Here is a 22,610-nt window from a genome sequence, read left to right on the forward strand (position 1 = left end):
TTTTCTTGTTCAAAGAGACTTGTCAAATTGAAGTGCCTGTTCATGGTTACAAGTGTACGCATAAACCCCTAGAATTCAAAAATATTATTGATACCATCTTGCTCTACAAAGATACACACCACTGTTCCAACTTATCAGACAAGAGAAGACAAAATTAAGCATAATGCTATATCTAAAAAATACTGTCTTGTGCGTGTATCTAGTAACAGTGAACCTAAGCCACAAAACTCGATGCACAACACCTTGATTTACTATCTTGCTCCATAACCGAACCACTGAATTTATCAGTTCCATCCTAACAGACACAAGGATACCAAATCCAACGTAATACTAAGATTTTTGCATCCCTCTCGCCTTGTACATGCATAAACCCCTGATGATTTGCACCTCCTGCTGCATTTGACACAACACTGTTTCCTGCAGCGATTTCAACATACTCTGTTTGCTATTTATTCACTGAATATTTATTTTTTGTGTAGAAGACAAATATTAAAGAACACCCAAACACTATTTGACACCTAAAAAGAAAGAAATAGAAGAGAACGAAAAGTAAATTTGATAAGTGAATGGGTTGACAAGAAGAAAAAGATTGAGAAAAACAAGTGTCAAATTGGTGTTTGTATTATGAAGTTATCTATATATCATTGTGAGAATTCAATCAAAACCAAGACACCAAGCAATAGTTATCAGATGCCCTTTTCAAACCCCTCTCCCCTAATGAAATAAAGAGGCAAATCAAAGTTTGTCCATCCCAAGCTCTCACACTTACCTTAATTCTTAATCAGAATGCACCGAATTGGTGATCCCTCAGCACCAGACAACCTAAGAGGTAAGCAATGGACCGAATAAAATCCTGCAGGAACATCATCAAGCTTCAAGCCCTCAACAGGAATGATTTCCTGAAACATTTGCAGTTGTTAGGACTTGTTCACATTGATTCTGTTTCTTATCCAAGCAACAAATGAAACATATTCAATCTGGTTCATACCAGGGAATCTGAAGACACAACTACCAATCTCGTTAAAATACATTTTTACTGACTTGTTGGCAACTATCTTTCAAACTAAACAGTAAAATATCTTAACACAAGCAAACATCAAATCAAATTATAAATTGGGACTGGCATGGATGGAGACATTGTGTAAGCTAAGGTGTTAACATTGAGAAAATACTCAGGCTACTAATAGTTAGCTGCTATAAAATGCTTCAAAATTAAAGACAGTAACTCTTTAGAGTCCTCATTGACATGTACGGTGTAAAACTATACTTATTAGGATATCCTTTTCCAGGAACCTATACAGGTATATCCAAAGTTTAGGAACAGATTGCAAATAAGCTTGATAAGTTTTGAACTGACTAAAACATTACGTGAAAAGAATCTAGAAAGTCATCCAAATAAATCATTAATTTTGCAGTAAAATTACAATAAGGTCATTATTATTTTTAGAAGGAAATAAAGCTCTGATAAATTGTCATGTGGACTATCTTAGAAAATTTTATTATATGTATTGATAAAATTACAGCAAAGAGAATATCAACACTGATAACTAAACTTCCAACCATCTTTAGGAGGTCTGCTTTCAAAGCCAAATACTTGCCAGTTAACAGTTTGACAAGAGCACATTATAGCTATAACATAGAGAGAAAGATTAACTGGTATTATGATACACCAATAGGGGTAGAAAGAGCGAATGATGTTCATAGCTACATACATCACAAGTAATAAAAGTCAAAGATTCCACTTGTGTACAGAAGCCACCACAAACAAATACAGAGATTGAAAAATACTTAGTGGTACTTTGACGGTATAATCCCCAAGATAAGATTGACTTTCACTAAAAAGGGGCAGGGGATGATTAGTAATCAATGTTGAAACATAACAACACACAAACTCTCACCACAAAAGGAACTTTTTCTTACCCTATCTTTTAAAAGAACAAGGTGAGATGAAATCAAGTAATCATAAGAAGCAACAGATAGGTAATCAACTCCTGCATTACACCACAGAAAATAAATGTCAGGCAACATAATTGAGGTAGGAAAAAAAACGCAGAAAAGCTGAACAAGAAAGAAAGGTTGGGGGAGATGTGCTCAACTAAAAACATGGAATGAAAATGAAAAAAAAAAATAGTGAATCACAATTAGCAGTCCAGAAGTGGGTTCTGATGTTTCAGAGATGACAAGAAAAGACAGAGAAAGGAAAGGAAGAAGAATATTTTGTAGTGTTTATCGAATTACTAAACATATAACCTAACATGTACAAACTAGATCCAGCTATTGGGCTTGAGACAAGTGACAGGAAAAGTGACCATGGGAAACTGCAGCCAAATATTAAAAAAGTAAAACCACACTTATACCTACCTATAAGTTTAATATCAGTGTTCTCCACAAGCCACTTTGCTCCATCCACTGAGAATCCTACATAGCTTGTGTCACATTCCTTCTGAAACATAAGCCGCCTAATAATTCAACACGTTTAGTTCAACATTTGATTTCAAATTAGCAATGAAATTCAATGATTGTGAAAATGATAACTTGGCTTGGACAAATCTTATGCAAACTTGGCAATCATAATTAAAAAAAAATTGTTTATCATCCACCTCTACTCTTTTAATAAAGGAGAATACAGTCATTGACACAAGTACAATGAATAAAAATATAAATAGCTGCACTCAAGTCTCACTCATACAGAAATTAAAATAAATAAAAAAGAGATAACCAAATTGTTGACAAAAGCATTGAAAAAAACTATTATTATTATACTGATGAAGTATATAAATATAATAAGTTCCCTCACACGAAAATTTTACACAGACTTCGAAAACATATTTGAAGCAAACACATAACATGAGTCCAAGAACACCACACATTATATTTCAAAATTGTTACCTCAAATTTAATAATCTTTAAGTACCTCCATAGCAGCAATGTTTGAATAGCCCAGTGTTAACAAAACATTGTAATACTTGCTAAACCTGTAGGTAATTACCTGTCTGTATTTAACGTTCGGAAGAGAACACGTATTGTACCTCTTGGAATATTTAACGACTTCATAACTTGAGCTGAAAAAAGGACAACACATTTCCATCGGGTAATAGTATTACAGTAGAGAAAATAATTCTAAAACCACAAAGTTGCCAATGCTGTCCAATCCTCATACACCACATGAAGAAAAAAAAGCATACCAGTTATATTACTATCTCTTGGAACATCGACTAACAGAGCAGGTCCTGCACACAAACAATCAGCATTTAGACCAAATGATAGTAAGATTATTACATGTATTCTAAACTCAGGGCTATTGCACAATTAGAATCTATACATCTCAGGTATTGTCCATTTTGAACCAGGAACCTCACAATTTGTCCTTAAAAGGAGTATTTATTTAGTATAAGTGATTTGGGTTGAGGAAAAAAGTGTTTGAAACTACTCTTATCCTTTATTCCTGAGGGTAGGTTTGGATTGGCGGTAGAAGACGGAATGGAAAGAGATGAAGTGGAAAAGAAAGTTATTCAATCGTTTGGTTCATAAAAATAGGAATTGAAGATAATGGATGAAAATAGATCATGATTCATCTCATCTCATTATTACTGCATCACAATTTTTCTCCCAAATTTAGGGTGGACTTGATGGAACAAAAAGGTTTTCAATTAAAATAAAGTAATTACTTTATATTTGCAAATTTTATGATATTCATCAGTGATATCATATCTAAAATAATTACGGAAATAAAAAAAAAGTTATAACTCATTCTTTCCCTTCCATTTTGTTTTCATGCAATGGAATTAAATATCTCTTTCCTTCGTTATAGGATATCCAGACAGTAGAAAAGAGTACGAAAAAGAAAGGAATGATAAAAGAAAAGTGACCGTTGAGTATATCCAAGTCGAGCGTGTCGACGTCGAAGCCGGCGTCCAAGTAGTGGTCGAAGAAGTGGCCGGGAGCGTCGACGTGCGTGCCGGTGTGGGTTGGGAGCTTCATTTCGGAGTTGTTAGCGATGGAACCGTTCTTCATGCTCTTCGGAAGCCACAGGAACTGCCCTATGCCGTGCTTCGATTCAAACTCCGGCATCTCGGGGTGGTACCGGTGAGTGATGTCGAATATTCGGCCATTGCCGTACACTTCCCGTCGCGGCGGAACCAGGCTGTCATCGCCGTTCGCCGCCCAAACCGCCACCGCGAAGGCGCACGCAACCACTGACAGCAACACTACACACTTCATCGTCAGATTTGTTAACAATCAGCCACGCAAACAGTATCAGTTCACGTCCAATCCCCTTTTAAGTTCGATGAGATATTTTTCTACCACGTATTTCATTTTGAGACGGAACTACTTCTATTTTATTCATTAATTGAAAATCATTTCGATATTTTTTTAAAAATTATTATTATTGCATAAAAATAATCTTTTTTTTTCAATTACTGTATGCAATAACTTATTATTAAAAAACAGTGTAACAAGAATATTTTTAAAAAAAATTACGTTGGGAGAAAAACTTCCAGAGGAAGTTTAATAGAAGGAAAAAATATTTTATACTCATTAAAATCATGATATATCGGAATTATGAAGCCTAATAATTACAAATTGCATGACTAAATTTTGTTTAGTTGTAAGATATATTGCTGAAAATACATTTTTAGTCTATTACCACTTTAAAGGATTATAATTAATAATTTAATTCTTAAACATAACAATTTTGATTAAATAAATCAAGTCTGTATTTTTTTATTAATTTAAAAATTGATTGATATTTTAGATAAACTTAATTTGACGTATATTATACTTGTGAATATATGTAAAATGTTAAGTATGAAAATATATAATTATAAAAGAAGTTTTGATATGATTCCTTAACTAACATTCTTCTTGGAATTTATTTTCCCATTTTAAAGATTTGTAACATGTGGTTAACCACATCATTTTTAGAAAAAGAGAAGTTTCTTATAACAAAGAAATGAAAATAAAAACATGTATGATTCGTTTTTTTTTTAGTTTTTAAAAATGGCTTAGAAAGGCATGATGTGTTTGACTTAATCTCTCTATTGCTTATCATGATCAAAATTTAAATATTTAAGATAATAATCATTTTCAAGGAACCTAGGTCAATATTAAAAACATAAGTTTATTACAGTCCACAGCCGAAGTTTAATCACAATAATTGAGATGAGACATTAAACAAAGGGTATCCAGTAGTTTCCAACCCAAGGAAGTAAAAGAAGGCAATTCAACATACTGCTATCAGCTTAGCTTGCAATTCTCATCAAAATGCTTCTTGTGGACCTAAACTATATTCAGACTACGTTGCGGCAGTTTCAACCTTCAGCATCAGCATCTTGACAAAATAATAAGGATAAGGATATTTCACAGAAGGAATATGAAAAATATGGCACATTCTCGTAATATAATCATACCGTGTAATTGAAAATCAGGTTTGACCACAAACTAGCATGGACCCCATCATCTGGTCAGAATGCATCGTATTGGTGATGCTTCAGAGTGAACCAACCTAAGAGGCAAGCAACTGAGTGAATATGCTCCTGCTGGGACATCATCAAGCTTCAGGCCTTCCACAAGAATGATCTCCTGAAGCATTTGAAATTTGTCAGGCTCTTATCCAAGTCACAAATGATGGAATTTTTAACTTTTCTTTCAAAGAAGGAGGAAGTCAAGACACTAACAATCTCTTCTGTTTACACAACTGCATCTTCCACGTATTTAAGCTACAAATATCTTTCCAAATAAACTAAAGTTTATTTATCTAGAGGTAAGAGCCTCAAATATAAGAATGCTAATGCACCATAAATTTGGGTAAGGTAAGGCTGGAACATTATGTAAAGATGAATCAACTAAAATCATTATGAATTAACAAAAAGGACAGGTTAAGCAGTGGAAACTCAAAGTTCTCTGTTAGAGTGATAAACCTGACCGGCTAGAAATTTATACTAAGAATAATGAGTACAAGAATTTAGCAATGGTGATAGTTATTAAGTGATTCTTAAAGTTTATACACAATCGAAAAATCTAGTTAGGCTTCTTAAAAGATACATTAATTTGAGAAGCACAACTAAAAAAGCAATTCAATACAAATAGCTATTTTCCCTGAATAAGTCATCAAATGATACATACAGATAAACTGATATTGCCATAAACTTGCTGGAAACACTAAATCTAAATGAGATTCACTGACAACAAGAGTACCAAAAATCAGAGTTTAGACATCTAACCCACCACACCATTACGAATACAAGTACAAAAGTTTAACAAGGAAAATGATCCCAATGTTAGGCACTAATTAACATATTTAGGGCCCAGATCTTATTTGTAGTTTTATAATTTTTCAACACAATAGTGAGTGGAATGAGTAGCTTGTTATTAATAAGGAGTAACAGGTGCATAAATTTCAACCATAAGGTAGAGAATTTCTTACCCTGCTTTCCAGAAAAGCAAGATGAGATTGAACCGAGTGATCATAAGCAGCAGCAGATAAGTAATCAATTCCTGCCATTTTCATAAAAAGGAAATTGAATTAGTGCAATAACAACTTTCACAAGGAAAAAAAACAGAAATATGACTACGATAAATTGGAACAATCACTGAAGTTGTTCCCTTATACAAGGTATTTCCATTTGCTATTTTTATATCCTGAAATAAGGACAGGGTGAGAGAGAGAGAGAGGGCAAGAGAATGAAGAAAAAATGCGCTGTCATTATCAAATTTAACCCTAATTTTTAATTTTTTAAAAGTTCAGTGTATAGGACTTACGAAAACAGAAAATATAAATAAAATAATAGGTTGTTTTCACTGTTTTTGGTATAAACATTTGTAAAAATGAAATACAGTAAAAAATAAGGTGGCATCTTCTAAAAATGAAAACAGAAAATGTTTTCTCAAACCAACCAGATCCAATCTTTAGTTCAGTGGGAAAAAAACTGGTTATACAGATAATGTAACTTCAATGAATACAGTTCAAGGTCATCCACAAGTTGGAGAGAGATCCGAAGGAAATTACTTTTCTATGAAAAAAAGGGCTCCTTTTTGGTTGGCCAAGTTAAGGACAAAGTGATGTTACCACAACAAAGAATATTTTCTGTAACTACGTTGGTATGAGGAATACAAGTATATTGACTTCTTAACTAACCAATCAAGGGCAAGGAATCTATAATAGTTGGGCCTCATAAAGAATCACCAAAATATACATTTGGAGATATAGAAACACATGATGATTATATACAACACTGCAGGTGAAATAGCTGATCGAATATACAGTTCACGGATGAAATTTAAAGAAAGAGTGATGTCAGTAATACAAAATAATCATATGCACTTTGAACCTTGTGCATTTGCAACTATTTATTTATTAATTCATAACCACAAAGAATAGAATCAATTGACATCAACTCATCTTGATTCATTCCTAAATTGCAAATAAATACTAATAACTACCATGCACTCGTAAAGACGATAAAAAGATAAATGTATGCTTAAAAAATGGATGTTATCTGAATTGACAAAGTAAGATATAGTCAAGACAAGAAATGACTGGAACAAAAAGTGAGTTAAAAAATGTGACAAGGAAAGCTATATAATAACTAAATGACTCCACTTAGAAGCAATTAGAAGATTGTTTTATAAGAGGAAAACAAAAATGCAGGCTTGGATAACGGACCAGTCATGAGTGGAACAAGAATCAGAGGAAATGCTTTAGGGAGGGAATAAGTAACCTAAATCTTAAGAAGTCATCTATATCTCACCTACAAGTTTGATGTCAGTGTTCTGTACCAGCCATTTTGCACCATCCTCCTTGAATCCCACATAGCTTGTATCAAATTCTTTCTTAAACATGAGTCGCCTAACAATTCAGCAGTGATTAACTTATATGTAGTTTCTAATTAAAAAACTAAATATCAGTATATAGTTTAAGCAAAATGTTGAAATTTCAGGCTAAAATGATATTATCATTCATTAATCATCAAGATTTAAAATACATGATCAAATAAATAAAAACTTAAATGTGTTTGGATATGGGTAAGGGGAGGAAGGCACTATAAACATTTTTATTAAATTTATATTATTCAAAACCTTCCCCTACCTTGCATTTCCTCCATAGTCCTCCATAAAAACCATATTAAAGTTGGTAAAATGATGTTTTTTTTTTGTAATCCTAATTTAAAGTTCATAATGACTTACAAAAATTCTTTTAACATAAATAGTCATGCACTCTGTTTTCACTTTTCAGTTTTTCAAATTCCCATTAGGAGTCAATAAATCATTATGCATAATTGGTAATTAACCATTCTTATTACTTCCAGCAACCGGCCTCTTCCTCTCCATTCTCTAAATTCTAATACCCTATTCATAACAGACCATACACATAAAATGAAGGAAACTACAATTAAGGAATTACGTGTGTGCAGGTTAACATATTAGATCCACAGACACCCAACAATGACGAGAAAGGAGCAACCCAAAATTGAATTTGAACATAAAAAGGTACCAAAAAACTGACGTTGTAAATGATTGCAGTGCAATTTGCAGAATAAAATTGTTGTTCCCTCCATTTTCAAAACTATAAGAGACCATGTAACTTCAGGATTCGGGAACAACATAATTTCCTTCTTAGAACTCATTTTTCATAACTGCAAGTTAAAATCATAGAGATGATTCTCAAGATAAATATTGTAATAATCTAAAAAAAACGATGCACAAAACACGTTTCAATTCATGTATATGCGAGAACTATGAAGCTGCCTCAGAGAAGCACTTCAAAAAGCAAGTCTGAAGATTTATTAAATTAACAAGAAGAAATTCCTCCTACTGTAGTCATGATACATGTAATGTAACTTATAGAACTCACCTGTCGGTATTTAAAGTTCTGAAAAGCACACGACGTACACCTTTAGGGATATTCAAGGACTTCATAACCTCAGCTAGAAAAAGGAGAAATTTGGTAATGCTTCAGTTAAACGTGACAAAATGATAAGGACAAGCTTTTGCATTTTATAACAGGTATTCAAAATAAACAAATAAATCAAAAACAGTATGAACATGGGAAAGTAAAACATCAATCCAACTTCAGACTTGAGAATAACAAGGGTAAGACGAGTACAACTTTTAAACAAATTTACTGTGTAGGAAGGTCTAGCATTAAGACTTTATTTGAATAAACTTCTTTACAAGTATTTATAAGAGAATAAAAAAGAAGGTGAAATGAATTCAGCAATCAACTTATGCATTTAAAATTTATAAAAGCTTTTTCATCTAACTTCTCCAAGAACTAAGGTGCAGAAGTTTATTTTAGTATGAAGAAAGGTCAATGTGTTTTACTAGTTTATATTCGTCTCCAACAAATGTTTATGAAAAAGTTAATACAAACAGGATATTGTGTGTAAAAGAAATTAATCAGAAAAGAAAAAAATATATCCCACCCACTCAATACACAGAATGCAGGAGTTCAACAAAACAAAAACAAAAGGCAGAAAAAACAAACTGGATCATTAGTAACACGTACCGGTAATGTTTTTATCCCGTGGAGCATCAATCACAAGTGCAAGGCCTATTAACACATAAAACGCAGTGTATCAGTTGTCTGCATCTAAAACTAATTGGTAATCAATAAACACAGTATTTAAGAATGAAACCAAAGGAGAACAACATCAAATTAACACTATAATAACATGAACGAAAATAATTATTAAATTGTGAGAATCTGAAGTTGAGTTGAAGAAATTGACAAATGATAGAAGTTGCACGGAGAGAGGATCGATACGTTACCGTTGAGGACTGTTAGGTCAAGCGAGTCAACGTCGAAGCCGGCGTCATAGTAATTGTCGTAAAAGTGACCCGGCGCGTCGACATGAGTGCCGGTGTGAGCACCGAGCGTGAATTTGGAGCTGTTAGCGCGCGAGCCATTCTTCATGCTAATTGCAAGCCACAGAAAGTCTTCCCCGAGCCCCTCCGTCGATTCCCAAACCGGCATCTCAGGCACGTACCTGTGGCTGATGTCGAAGATTCGCCCGTCGTCGTACACTTCTCGCCGCGGAGGAACCAGAGCGTCGCCGCCCCCGCCGCGGAGGGAGCACTCATCGTCGGCGTCCGCGCCGGGGATGGAAGGATACGCAGCGGAGTTCGCAGAGACGGCGATGGAATGCGCAGAAATTGCGCAGAGGAAGGCAAAGAGTGATAGAGAGTTCATGGTTCAGTGAGCTGAATGAATGAACCATGTTGCAATTGGTGCCTCTATTTCTTCAATTCTTCATCCCAATCTCTTTGACAAAATGTTTTTTTATTTTTTTTATTTTGACAATCAAAAAACAAAAATTGAATGGTAGTAGATTGATTTTGTTTTACTTAGTTTCATTTTCATCCTCTTGTTTCAGTGCTCCTAAAATACTCTTAATTTGTTTAAGTTACTATGTTTTATATTCATATTTTTTGGTTTTAACATACACCTTCATTTTCTTATAATGTTTTTATTAAAATAATAATCACACAACTCAAATATTTAAAAGACTTCCATATTTTTTTATGTTTTTAATAAAAGGATATTTATATTTTAGTAAAGCATTTTTTATTTTATTTAAAAAAAAACGAAATAACTAAAAATTATGAAAATTAAAACTTAAAATTTTAAAATATAAAAACTCAATATATATTATTCTTGTTTGGCTAAATAATAAGTGTTGGTTTCTTAACATGTGACATGTTAATTTGATCCTTAAAATTTATTGAGATTTTTGTGTAAAAATGTAAATTAGTTATACCTTAATTATATAAAATAATTTTTAAATTTCAAAAGAATATTTATTTTTTAAATTTAATTATTATGAAGAAGAAATATAGCTATGCTAAAAAAATATAATAGCTCATAAATGTATATTAAAATTTTAAATTGATAAACTTCAAATAATTTTCATAATTAATATTATATTTAATGTAGTAGTATTTGATATAATTGTTTTTAAAAAAAACATTAGTTTTATTTATTTATTAATTTTTAAATTTTGATAAAATATTATTATTTTTAATTTAATTATCATGAAGAAAAAAAAATAGTTATGCTAAAGAAAATATAATAGCTCATAAATGTATACTAAAATAAAAAATTAAAAGAAATATAAGAGACAACTATCATTTAAAATTATATTAAAATTAGTAAAATAAATATTTATATTAATTTAGATGAAAAAAATCTTAAAACAACTTTTATAAAAAAAAGAGCAGTATATATCTAATATAGTATTTATATTATGCATTATGTTTATTTTATTTTAATGGAAATTTTCATGTTAGGCATCACTATGCAACTTTTATAAAAAAAAGAGCAGTATATATCTAATATAGCACTAGGCTGACATCTCAATTAACAACAATCATCTGCCATCACATGAAAAAAATATTATTAAAAAAAGGAAAAAGAAAGAAAATACAAAAATATGGGGGGACTAGACCAAAACCCACATGTTAACAAAAACGATACATAGGTAGACTATACCTATTCATAAAGAATTATAAGAACAGACTAGATGGAAGTCTATTATACCAATGAAATGATTGTCTATGAATGAACCCTAAATTAGCCAACTTATCAGCACATGCATTTCCCTCACGAAAAATATGAGTAACCCTAAACCTGATTGTCCTACAGAAATTAAGACAAGTATTCCATCGATTACGAAGCATTCACGGAACAGTAGTCCTAGCAGTAAACGCAGATGCATTATGTTTATTTTAGTATTTGACATTTAGTGTAGTTTTTGTATTGTTTTAATGAAGTATTTGATATTATGTTAATGTAGTATTTAATATATTATATTATTACACGTAACTTTTATTTAAATTTAATGAAATTAATCTTCATTATTTATTAATTATCTTCTTTCATTATTTTTTTAATTAACTTTGCATGTCAGATGATCGCACCACTGTCATCCACATCATGGATTCCTACATAGAAGAATGTTATGTTAGAACAATCAAGAATTTCCTCAGAATTATTTACGAATAAATAAACTTTAATAAAAAAATAATATATATTTCTATTTTTAGTAATTATTCTGTCCACTTATTTACTTTTCTTTTTCTTTTGTTTTCTTAATATATCAGCAAATAAGCTTTATTTGAATTATTGTACAAAATGGATTATAATTAAAATTTTAAACACTATTATACATGTGTTTTGTAAAAAATACTTGTCTTAATTATTTGTGAAAATCAGATTTAGAATTACTCATATTTTTCGTAAAAAAAATGTGTGTGCTGATTTAGTTTGTTCTTATAATTCTTTATAAATACATATACTTTATCTATGTATCGTTTTTGTTAACATATGGGTTTTAGTCTAATTTCTTATTTTTGTATTTTCTTTTTTTTTTCTTTTTTTTTTATGTGATGACAGATGATTGTTGTTACTTGATGTGTCAACATAACTAAGATGTCAAGTTGCATGTCTAACGTAAAACCTTTTATTTAAAAAAATAAAATACATGTGTTTTGTATGGATGAGAAATATTTATTTCTCGTAATCTTATTTATCTGTGTAGTCTCGTTTATTTGTATCATCTTAGTAATGTGGAGTGTATCACACTTAAAATTATTTTTTACTTATTGAAAATAATAAATATTATTATATATGTATTTAGGTTAGATATAATTTACCTATTTATAAAAAAATTATAAAATATTCTGACCCAATTAACACAAATATTATTATATTAACATGATATTGGTTAGTAAAATATGTTAGTCTTATTGACGATCAAAAGTCAGTGACATTCTTTAATTGTTATTAATATATTTAATGATTTTTTATATTAAAATATGTGTGTTGTGAATCGTTATTATTAACTTTAGAAGACCGGGAGGAAAAATATAATATGATAATTTGAAAAATATACTATTATTTTTCAAGTGTATCATAATATTAAGGATTTGTTGTTTACTACTCAAGTATATATATTTAATCAGATACATACATATTTTATTAAAGAAAAATAATTGTTTTATTAAAAAACAAGAGACAAATAATTTCTCGTGCACATTTGTAATATATTACGTTTCAAGTATGCACAAGAATGTTGCATAAAAGAATGACAAAATAAATATATTTAGAAGATATTGTAACTTCTATGATTATATAATGAAATATTGATTACTTCAATTGTTAACGTAGAATATTAGTTAATGTTAATTACTTTTTTTTAACATTGATTTTACCTAATACACTCTAACTCTTTTTTAATTTTTTATTTTATTTTTCTTGATTTATATATAAAATATGTTTTCTAAACTACTTTTAGTTTATTATAAAGATGGTGTTCACGTTTTTAATTAAATTAAAGATACCTTTAGAATAATAATACTTAGAAGAATTTTTAGTTAAAAAAATTACATGACTAAACAAAAAGTTGTGAATTTTTTTTTTCTTATACTCTATTTTAGTTTAGTAGTGGAAAGACTATCTTGTGAAGTGTTAGTGTAAACTTTTAAATGTTTTTTTTTTTGACGGAACTTGCTATAATAATTTCATATCTCTAATAATTGATTAATATTATCGAAATAAGTGGTGAGAGATCATTGAATCATTTATTTTCATATTAACATTAATTAATCAATTATTTACAATAGACTCTTTAAATTCTAAAACATAAATTGTAGATATTATTAATTTATCATAAGAATTAGCTAGTTAATAGGATTAAAATGAATTTTATGTAGTTTAGATGGTATATATCTATATATTTATATTGATATATTTATAAAACCACTAAAGTTATTGGTAATGAAGAATCTCGACAATATATATGAAGGTGTTACACTAAAGCAGAATAAAAATTATAAGAAAAAAATATATTAAATATTATTATCATGTTAACCCATTTTTATTAAGAAAATGTCTAATAGCATGTATGATCTCAGGCTAACATAATTACAGGAAAAGTACAAGTTTTAGAAATGTGGATGTCTTGATTCGTCGGGGCTAGGATCACTGTTAAGACCCTTCGGTTGTTGTGATGGTCTGAGAAAATTAGTATCTCCGTTCAGCATAGAGAAATGTGGATGCCCTGATCCGTCGGGGCTAGGACCACTGTTGAGACCCTTCCGTTGTTGTGATGGTTTGAGAAAATTAGCATCTCCGTTCAGCATAGAGAAATGTGGATGTCCTGATCCGTCGGGGCTAGGACCACTGTTGAGACCCTTCCGTTGTTGTGATGGTTTCCGTTCAGCACAGAGAAATGTGGATGTCCTGATCCGTCGGGACTAGGACCACTGTTGAGACCCTTCAGTTGTTGTGATGGTTTGAGAAAATTAGCATCTCCGTTCAGCATAGAGAAAGAAAGAAAAAAAAATAAGAAAGAAGCCTAAGCATTGAAGTTTTCAGTCATGATAAGAGTGTATAAACGCTGCTTCAACCAAATAAGACAATCTAGTACTTGAAGGAGTATTTTGATTTTACTTGTTCTAAATAAGATTCACTTCTATTTATAGTCTTTCTCATGAGTAACTTTGATTTCTTTCTTTTTTATATACATATATATACACATTAATTAGTAAATTCTATAATTATTATTATTTGGTAACTAAAATTATCTAATTAGATACCAATTTATAAACTAGATTATAAATTTTATTAATAATAAAAATTACTTTAAAGTTTAAAATAATATTTAATTTAATTTACCAAATACTTTAATATCATTTACATTGTATTAACTAGTTTACCAAATATTTATATTACATGTTCAAGCTCTTAAATAAAGTATTTTATTTAAAAATATTATTATCATTGTGACTAGAATAAATCAAGTGTCATCCGTACACATATAACTTTCATCATTATTTATTTTAATTTTTTATTTAAATATGATATTATATAATTTAGATATATATTTATTTTAAATTTAGAATTTATAAATTTTATTTATTTTATTTTTATTTAATAGAAAATTAAATAATTTATAATTTGTATTTATTTAAGATTTTGAATAATTTAAGGATTTTATTTATTTCATATTTTTATTTATGCAGTATACTAAATAATTTAGAATTTGTATTTGTTTAAAATTTTGAATAATTTAATAATTTTATTTATTTTAAGTTAAGTAAAATATTAAATAATTTAGAAAGTAGATTCTATGTGTATTGTAGATATATTTACTAGTGTATCAACAGAATGAGAGAAAAATAAAAGAAAAATAAAAGATATATATTTCTCTTATATTAAATGTATTTATTACAATCGAACATAAAGTTTATTTGATTTTTAAACATTTCTGTAACAAATTATTTATATTTATGACATTCTTGTTTATATGCAGGAATCCATGGTATCGACTAATTGAGATAAATTGTTATTTAAGAAAACAATGTAAAAATATAATTAATAAATAATGAAAAATTAAAGTAAGATTAGTGTGGTAAGAGAATGAATGAATGAATACCAGTATTAATGTGAAGAGACTTAATCAAGTCACAAGCGTACTAAACTAACATAATAATACACAAAATTCATTATAAAAAGATAGATATTTAACATTAATATTTAAAAATTCAATTAATAAGTAAAAGTGAACTTTAATTAATCAATATCATCAATTTTGTATAGTATGTATGGTGTTAGAATTATTTACGTTAACTTTTGGATACCCACAGTAAGTCAATGTTCAATTATTATTAATTTTGAATTAAAATAATTTAAAATAATTTTTTTATAAAAACTTTTATCTTAGGTATTATTATAAAATTTATATCTCAGTTAATATAATTTAATATTAATTTTATTAATATTAATATTTTTATTTTAAAATTTATTTAATGTCGATTTGATGTACATGAATATTTATTATTTTAAATTTTATTTAACTTAGTGTTAATTTTATCAACATTAATATTTTTTATTTTAAAATTTATTTAATTTAATATTATTTTTAATACTAACATTTTATTATTTTAAAATTAATTTTATTTAAAGTTTGTTTGATTGATGCTAATGTTTTATATTTATTGACTTTTTAAAAAGATTTACTATATATTGCATTAGAATCGGCTAAAGCTAACTTTGTTAGCCTCTAATCTTAAAAAGACTTTATTAACATGATTTAACTTTACGTTAACATAAATATTAATTTAATTAAATAATTAAAACAATTTTACAATTATTTAAAAAAAAATTATGTCACGTTAAAGTCAGTTTGAACAACACCAATAACATTATAATTTAATCATGATGTAGCACAGACGCTAACACGGATACGGAGATGACACGGATACGGAGATACATAAAAATTTTAAAATGTAAGTTACGGGGACACGGATCTATATATTATATAATTATAAATTATATAATTTGACAATAAAAATTTATGTGCACAAGTATGTTCCAGATTATTTTTTGGAGCAAAAAGATGTTTTGTCATGACTGATTCACAAGGATTTGTTTTTTTATTTTTATAATCATAATAACAATTTTTGAATTTTGAGAAAATTAATGTATTTTTCTTTTTTAAAATTGTGTTAGAACCGTCATAGAATTGTCAGAAATCTAACAAATACTTTTTGAATTAGACACTTCATGGATACGTGTCCTACAAGCGTCATATGAGTGTCGGTGTCCGATACGAGTATTGGTCACGCCATTTAAGAAAAGTATCCAAGCTTCATAATTTAAAAATTAATTTAATATTTTCTTGAATAATTTCTTTGAATCTATCGCACAAATTTCTCAAGATGGTAAATTATTTTCTCATATTTCAACCGAGGAAAATATCAATTCATACACCCTAAGATAATTAATCATACATATGATATTCACACACAAATGTCACTGGAAATAAAAAAATAATCATTAATTTTTGTTTTTTACTCTCATTAATGGACAAGTAGACACATGTATCTATTTTAGTTGTAGATTGTATTCATATATAAATGAAAGAAAGAGAAAAATGTAGTAATATTGGTGTGGTTAATCGTTGTAAGCTAAATTGATGAGAATTAATGAGCATAAAAGAAAGAATATTTATTTTTATTTGTGGTGACATTTGTGTGTGAATATCGTAGGCTATAATGAATTAGGTTGAGTGTATAAATTGATTTATATTTTTGGTTGAAATATGAGAAATTAATTTAACATATTGAGAGAATTGTGTGATAGATTAAAATAAAAATGATGAAAAAAAATGAGATAAAGATTAACAATAATAATAAAGTAAAGAAGATTTGTGATTGTTTAGTGCAATATAAAAGATGATTAAAAAGGGTATAGAATGAAGTTTATTTCCAAGTTTGTTCATTATGAATTTTTTGTTTTCTAATTATCATCTTTTTTTTATAAAAGTTCTCATGTTAGGCATCACAATGCAACTTGTCATCTCAGCAAGGCTGACACCTCAAGTAACAACAATCATCTGCCATCACATGAAAAAAAGTATTATTAAAAAAAAGAAAAAGAAAGAAAATACAAAAATATGGGGGGACTAGACCAAAACTCACATGTTAACAAAAACGATACATAGGTAGACTATACCTATTCATAAAGAATTCTAAAAACAGACTAGATGGAAGTTTATTATACCAATGAAATGATTCTCTATGAATGAACCCTAAATTAGCCAACTTATCAGCACATGCATTCCCCTCCCGAAAAATATGAGTAACCCTAAACCTGATTGTCCCACAGTAATTAAGACAAGAATTCCATCGATTACGAAGCATCCACGGAACATTAGTCCTAACAGTAAACGCAGCACAAACCAAGACCGAATCACATTCAAGCCAAACATTTGTAAGTCCCATCTTTTGAGCTTCCTCCATAGCATGTATAACTCCATAAAACTCAGCAACCAAAGCAGTCTGAACTTCAAGAAACCCTGAAAAAGCACCAATAAATTCTCCCATACTCCCACGAAAAATACCTCCACAAGAAGCAAGACCAGGATACCCCCTAGCAGCCCCATCCGTGTTAATTTTAACCCAACCTGGTGAAGGAAATTCCCATCTAACAGGAAGAGGACGAAGAACTTTCCCACTACGAGTCTTAATACCAAAAAACTTAATCACGTTGAAATCCAACATATCATTCTTCATTGAAGCTTTAGACGAATTTCCCACTAGACAAGTTAAATCTTTAATTACCGAAATAGCCTTAGAAACTTCAATCTTTTCCTGAAATCTAGCATAATTCCTCATACGCCATATCATCCATATAGAAAAGGTTGTCACAGCAAGCTTAATCAATTTAACCAAAGGACTACCATCACTCTTAATAAAAGAAAGAAGATCATCCTTATTAGAGAAATGAGAAGTAAGAAAAATCTGTCGAACCCAACTCCAAATATGTAATGCAGTAGAACATTCAAAAAATAGATGTTGAATAGATTCTTCATGCTTTTCACAAAGCGTACACATAGAACATATATGCAAAACCCTTATTCTGAATATGCTTATCCGTAGGAAGTCGCCCATGAAAAGTTTTCCAGAGTACTAGAGTTTTGGAAGGCGGAATAGATGAAGACCAAATGAACTTACCCCAATCACATGGAACTCCTGGTTCCAAGAAAAAAGTCCTAGCCGATTTAAGAGTGAAACGACCAGACTCATCTAGAGTCCAATTAGGAATATCTTGTTCCTCTCTAACCATGATATGATTAAAAAACTGCGGCATATGCTGTAAAGATAAGGGAATATTCCAATCATAACCTGACCAAAATTGAGAGACTGTATCTGGAATGCTAGCCCTATCAGATAACCCTGCAATATTTGCTAAAGAAGTAGTAGAACACCATTTATCATTCCAGAAATTAATAAAAGAACCTGTACCAACAGTCCAAGAAGTTTAATCAAGTATGATAGAATAAAATTGCTTAATTCCAAGCCAAAGAGAGGAGGATCTATAAACCATTCTAAACTCGTATTTTGATTTAAGAACTCTGGCTTTCAAGAGTAAAGACCAAGGTTTGTTGCTATAAGCAAAGTTCCAAGCAAGCTTAAGAAGATATGCATTATTTTCATGATGAAGATTAATAATATTCAAGCCTCCATCCGCAAGAGGTGAACAAATTTTCGCCCAATTAACGGTAGCGATACCTTTTTTCATAATATCACCAGTCCAAATAAAATTCCGACACCACTGCTCAACTTGCTTAATAAGTGAAACAGGCCATTTATACATATTAAAACTATAAGCTAGAAATCCAGTAATCACTGTATTGACCAGCTGGATCTGACCCATCATGCTAAGAGATTGACCTTTCCAAGATGCTAGCTTCAATTTGACTTTATCAGCCAAAGGTTGAAGAAACCGACACTTTGGAGCACCAATAAAGATAGGCACTCCTAAATAATTGAAAGGCAAACAACCATGACTACAAGAAAGAATATTTTGAATTTTGGTGACAAATCTTGGAGAATTATCCATGGTGAAGAAACTACTTTTAGAGTTATTAATATATTGACCAGAAAAATCACCATATGTTTTAAGAAAAGTACTCAAATTTCGAAGAGACTTAATATCCCCCCTACAAAAAATAAAAATGTCATCAGCATACAAAATATGAGAGGGAGTGAGATAACCTTTCGGACTAGCCATATTTAAAATCTTCTTATCATTCACAAGCTTAGAGATACCTCTACTAAGAACTTCCTCTGCAAGACAGAAAAGTAAAGGAGACAATGGATCACCTTGTCTTACACCTCGACTGCAGGGAAAAAAACCCACCAAACTACCACTTATTCTGATAGAAAGCATAGCTGAACGAAGAATTGTACTAATCCAACTGACAAACGAGGGGTGAAAACCAAAGCGTTTCAAAACTAATAATAAGAACTTCCAACTCAGAGTGTCAAAAGCCTTATGAATATCAACTTTGTAAGCCACATTACCTTCTCTAACCTTTTTAGAAAGCATGTTAATAGCTTCAGAAGCAATACCAATGCAATCCTGTATCTGTCTACCCTGCACAAACCCATATTGATTAGGAGAAATGATTCTAGCAGCCACAAGAGCAAGCCTATCCGCCAGTATCTTGGAAATAATTTTAAATTTGAAATTAGCAACAGCAATTGGCCTGTAATCTTTAATGGAATCAGCACCCTGAATCTTAGGAATAAGAGATACCACATTACTGTTCATTCCAGGGAGAACCCAATTTTGTTTAAAGAACTGTTGAACAGCATTACAAACATCTGTCCCAATAATTTCCCAACAAGAATGATAGAAAACACCACCAAAACCATCAGGACCAGGAGCACTATTACCGTTAAGATTAAAAACAGCATTCTTGATTTCAGAAAAATCAGGACATTTAATCAACATCATATTCTCCTCAGAGGAAACCATCGCAGGAATATAAGTACCAATAAAATCTTCCATATTATCAGTATCCAGAACATTAGAAATAGACTCAGCATAAAGATTTTTATAAAAGTCCAAAATATGATCCTCAATGATTTTAGGATCCTCCGTAACCTCATTATCAATCCGTAGATGATGAATCCCACTAGAATTATTTCTCCTTTTGACCACAGCATGGAAAAAAGCGGTATTACGATCTCCATCCTTGAACCATAACATCTTAGCCCTTTCTTTCCAAAACAAATATTGACAGTGAAGAGCATGATCAAGCTCCTCCTTAGCAATCTTTTCTTGACAAAGAAGCCCATCACTATCAGACAAACTAGCAGTCTCTAAGTTTTTTTGAATACCAAGGAGGATACCCTGCTTAAAAAGAACTGCATTGTGAACATTACCAAAAGAATTTTTATTCCAGTCTCGGAGCTCAAGTTTCAACCTTTTTAACTTATGTTGCAAGATAAACATAGGACAACCAACAACCTTATTAGCCCAAGAATCATGAATAAGCTTCATACATGAAGTGTCCTGAAGCCACATAGAAAAGAAACGAAAAGTGCTAACCTTCCGCAAAGAATTACTAGCAAGACTAGCAAGAATAGGGGAATGATCAGAACAATTTTTAACAAGAACCTGATAAGTACAAGAATCCCATTCATCCAGACACACTCCATTACATAAAGCCCTATCCAGTCTTCTATGAATTCTATGCAACCCTCTCCTTCCGTTACACCAAGTATAACAAGACCCAGTAAAAGGCATACAAGAAAGGTCATTAGTATTAATCCAGTCCAGGAATTCATTACAAGAAACCTGATTAGGAGCCACCCCCCTTTACAGTCATCCGCCGAGAGCACAGCATTAAAATCTCCCAGAATACACCAAGGCCCTGTAAAGAAATTAAGATCCCTCCACAAAAATCGTCTAGACAAGTATGTGTTAGCACCATAAACACCTGCAAAGCTAAAACTTTTATCCTGTAGAAGACAAGTTACAAAGATAAATTGATCATGAACCAAGAAATTTTGGACAAGATTAGGAACCGACAAACACCAAAGCTTAGCAACTTTATTAACAATAGGAGACGTAGCCACCAAATGCATATTAACAGATTTGAAAAGGACATCGAAAGCATTAGTGTACGGCATCATGGGTTCCGCAAGAAAAACCAGGAGAGGTTTATGTAGATTAAGTAAATTAAGCAACATCTCCACAGTTTTGTGGTTTCCCAAACCTCTGACATTCCAAAAAAATGAAGAGACCTTCATTGCGACGTTGTAGAGAGAACTGCCTTAGCAGTTTTCCTGGATTTACCAGTCCCCTTAGGTGGTCTCCCTGGAATTCTTTTAGTGCGAACTGTTTCCTCCCCATTATCACTGTCATCATCCTCCATGTCATTAGAGTTAGCCCAAAATTTTGAAACAACCTGATTTTCAATATGATCAGAATTAATTCCAACAGTGGTAGGCGGAATAGTTGACGCTCCCATATGAGAATCACCTCCCACATCTGTAGTTTCCAAAGCATCAAGAGAGGAAAAATGATTTTGAAGGACCAACGATATTGCTTTAACATCCCCAATATATTTAGCTTTCTGAGGGGAGGTATGAGGCGACTGAGATGGTACAGTCACAATAGCAGAGACCTCCACATTAGGATTAGTATCTGCATGTGATTTAGCCTTCCGAAGAGAGGTAGTACGCAACGGAGATGGTACAATCACAGGAGCAGAGGCCTCCACATGATGACCATCAATAAGAGTCGTTGAATGTGACTCTGAGTCCTTAGCTTGCATAACAACAAGTGAGTCCAAAGTGGGAGTGGACAACCCCTGCTTGGGTGAGGACCTATCATGATCTGAAGCATCCTCAAGAGGAGGCATATCTGCAAAATCATCCTCCCGTCCATTTGTTTTATCAGCAAGGTGACCCAAGGGTGACCCTACATTAACCCCACCAGTAGCATCAACTTTCAAATTAACAATGGGACCTTCTAAGAGCTTCGTCTGCAGATCTTTTCGCCGATATTCTTTACGTTGGTTTGGAATCGTGGTCCTCCCTTGTTCCTGTTCATCAGAAGGTGTCTTCTGAGAAGGTTTATGTTGAGGCCCAGGAACACGACCCTGGTCATGGATCACTCGACATTGAGCAAGCTCGTGCCCAATCATCTTACAATGAGAGCAAAATGGAGGGAGCCATTCATATTCCACACCAGCTACAAAAGCAAAGTCTGGACGTTCAACCAAGAGATGATCAGGAAGAGGGGACAA

General features: G+C 31.1%; 2 protein-coding genes across 2 annotated transcripts; both read right to left on the minus strand.

Annotated features, from left to right (window-relative positions):
- LOC137828304 (cyclase-like protein 2) lies at positions 1 to 4,317 on the minus strand. The gene is made up of 7 exons (XM_068634805.1): positions 3,870 to 4,317; positions 3,186 to 3,230; positions 2,990 to 3,062; positions 2,362 to 2,459; positions 1,921 to 1,991; positions 770 to 899; positions 1 to 417 (listed from the first exon to the last, which is right to left on the minus strand). The coding sequence occupies exons 1-6, from the start codon at positions 4,219 to 4,221 to the stop codon at positions 771 to 773; spliced, it is 768 nt and encodes a 255-aa protein (XP_068490906.1). The 5' UTR covers positions 4,222 to 4,317; the 3' UTR covers positions 1 to 417; position 770.
- Positions 4,318 to 5,061: 744 nt separating this feature from the next.
- On the minus strand, positions 5,062 to 10,349 carry LOC137828305 (cyclase-like protein 2). The gene is made up of 7 exons (XM_068634806.1): positions 9,772 to 10,349; positions 9,509 to 9,553; positions 8,855 to 8,927; positions 7,752 to 7,849; positions 6,428 to 6,498; positions 5,412 to 5,583; positions 5,062 to 5,332 (listed from the first exon to the last, which is right to left on the minus strand). The coding sequence occupies exons 1-6, from the start codon at positions 10,190 to 10,192 to the stop codon at positions 5,458 to 5,460; spliced, it is 834 nt and encodes a 277-aa protein (XP_068490907.1). The 5' UTR covers positions 10,193 to 10,349; the 3' UTR covers positions 5,062 to 5,332; positions 5,412 to 5,457.
- Positions 10,350 to 22,610: the final 12,261 nt, after the last annotated feature.

Source organism: Phaseolus vulgaris, chromosome 7 (genome assembly GCF_000499845.2).
Source record: "Phaseolus vulgaris cultivar G19833 chromosome 7, P. vulgaris v2.0, whole genome shotgun sequence".
In the NCBI taxonomy this organism is placed as follows: Eukaryota; Viridiplantae; Streptophyta; class Magnoliopsida; order Fabales; family Fabaceae; genus Phaseolus; species Phaseolus vulgaris.

Bases quoted from the DNA above. Each gene is read 5' to 3' on its own strand.
- LOC137828305 (XM_068634806.1), bottom strand. From the start codon at position 10,192: ATGAACTCTCTATCACTCTTTGCCTTCCTCTGCGCAATTTCTGCGCAT. The intron at 6,499-7,751 runs GTGAGATATAGA...TGAAAATGGCAG, and splicing joins CACTGACATCAAACTTGTAG to GAATTGATTACTTATCTGCT. The intron at 5,584-6,427 runs GTAAGAAATTCT...CAAATGCTTCAG, and splicing joins TTGCTTTTCTGGAAAGCAGG to GAGATCATTCTTGTGGAAGG.
- LOC137828304 (XM_068634805.1), bottom strand. From the start codon at position 4,221: ATGAAGTGTGTAGTGTTGCTGTCAGTGGTTGCGTGCGCCTTCGCGGTG. The intron at 2,460-2,989 runs GTAATTACCTAC...TTGAATTATTAG, and splicing joins CGAACGTTAAATACAGACAG to GCGGCTTATGTTTCAGAAGG. The intron at 1,992-2,361 runs GTAGGTATAAGT...GGTGTAATGCAG, and splicing joins CACTGATATTAAACTTATAG to GAGTTGATTACCTATCTGTT.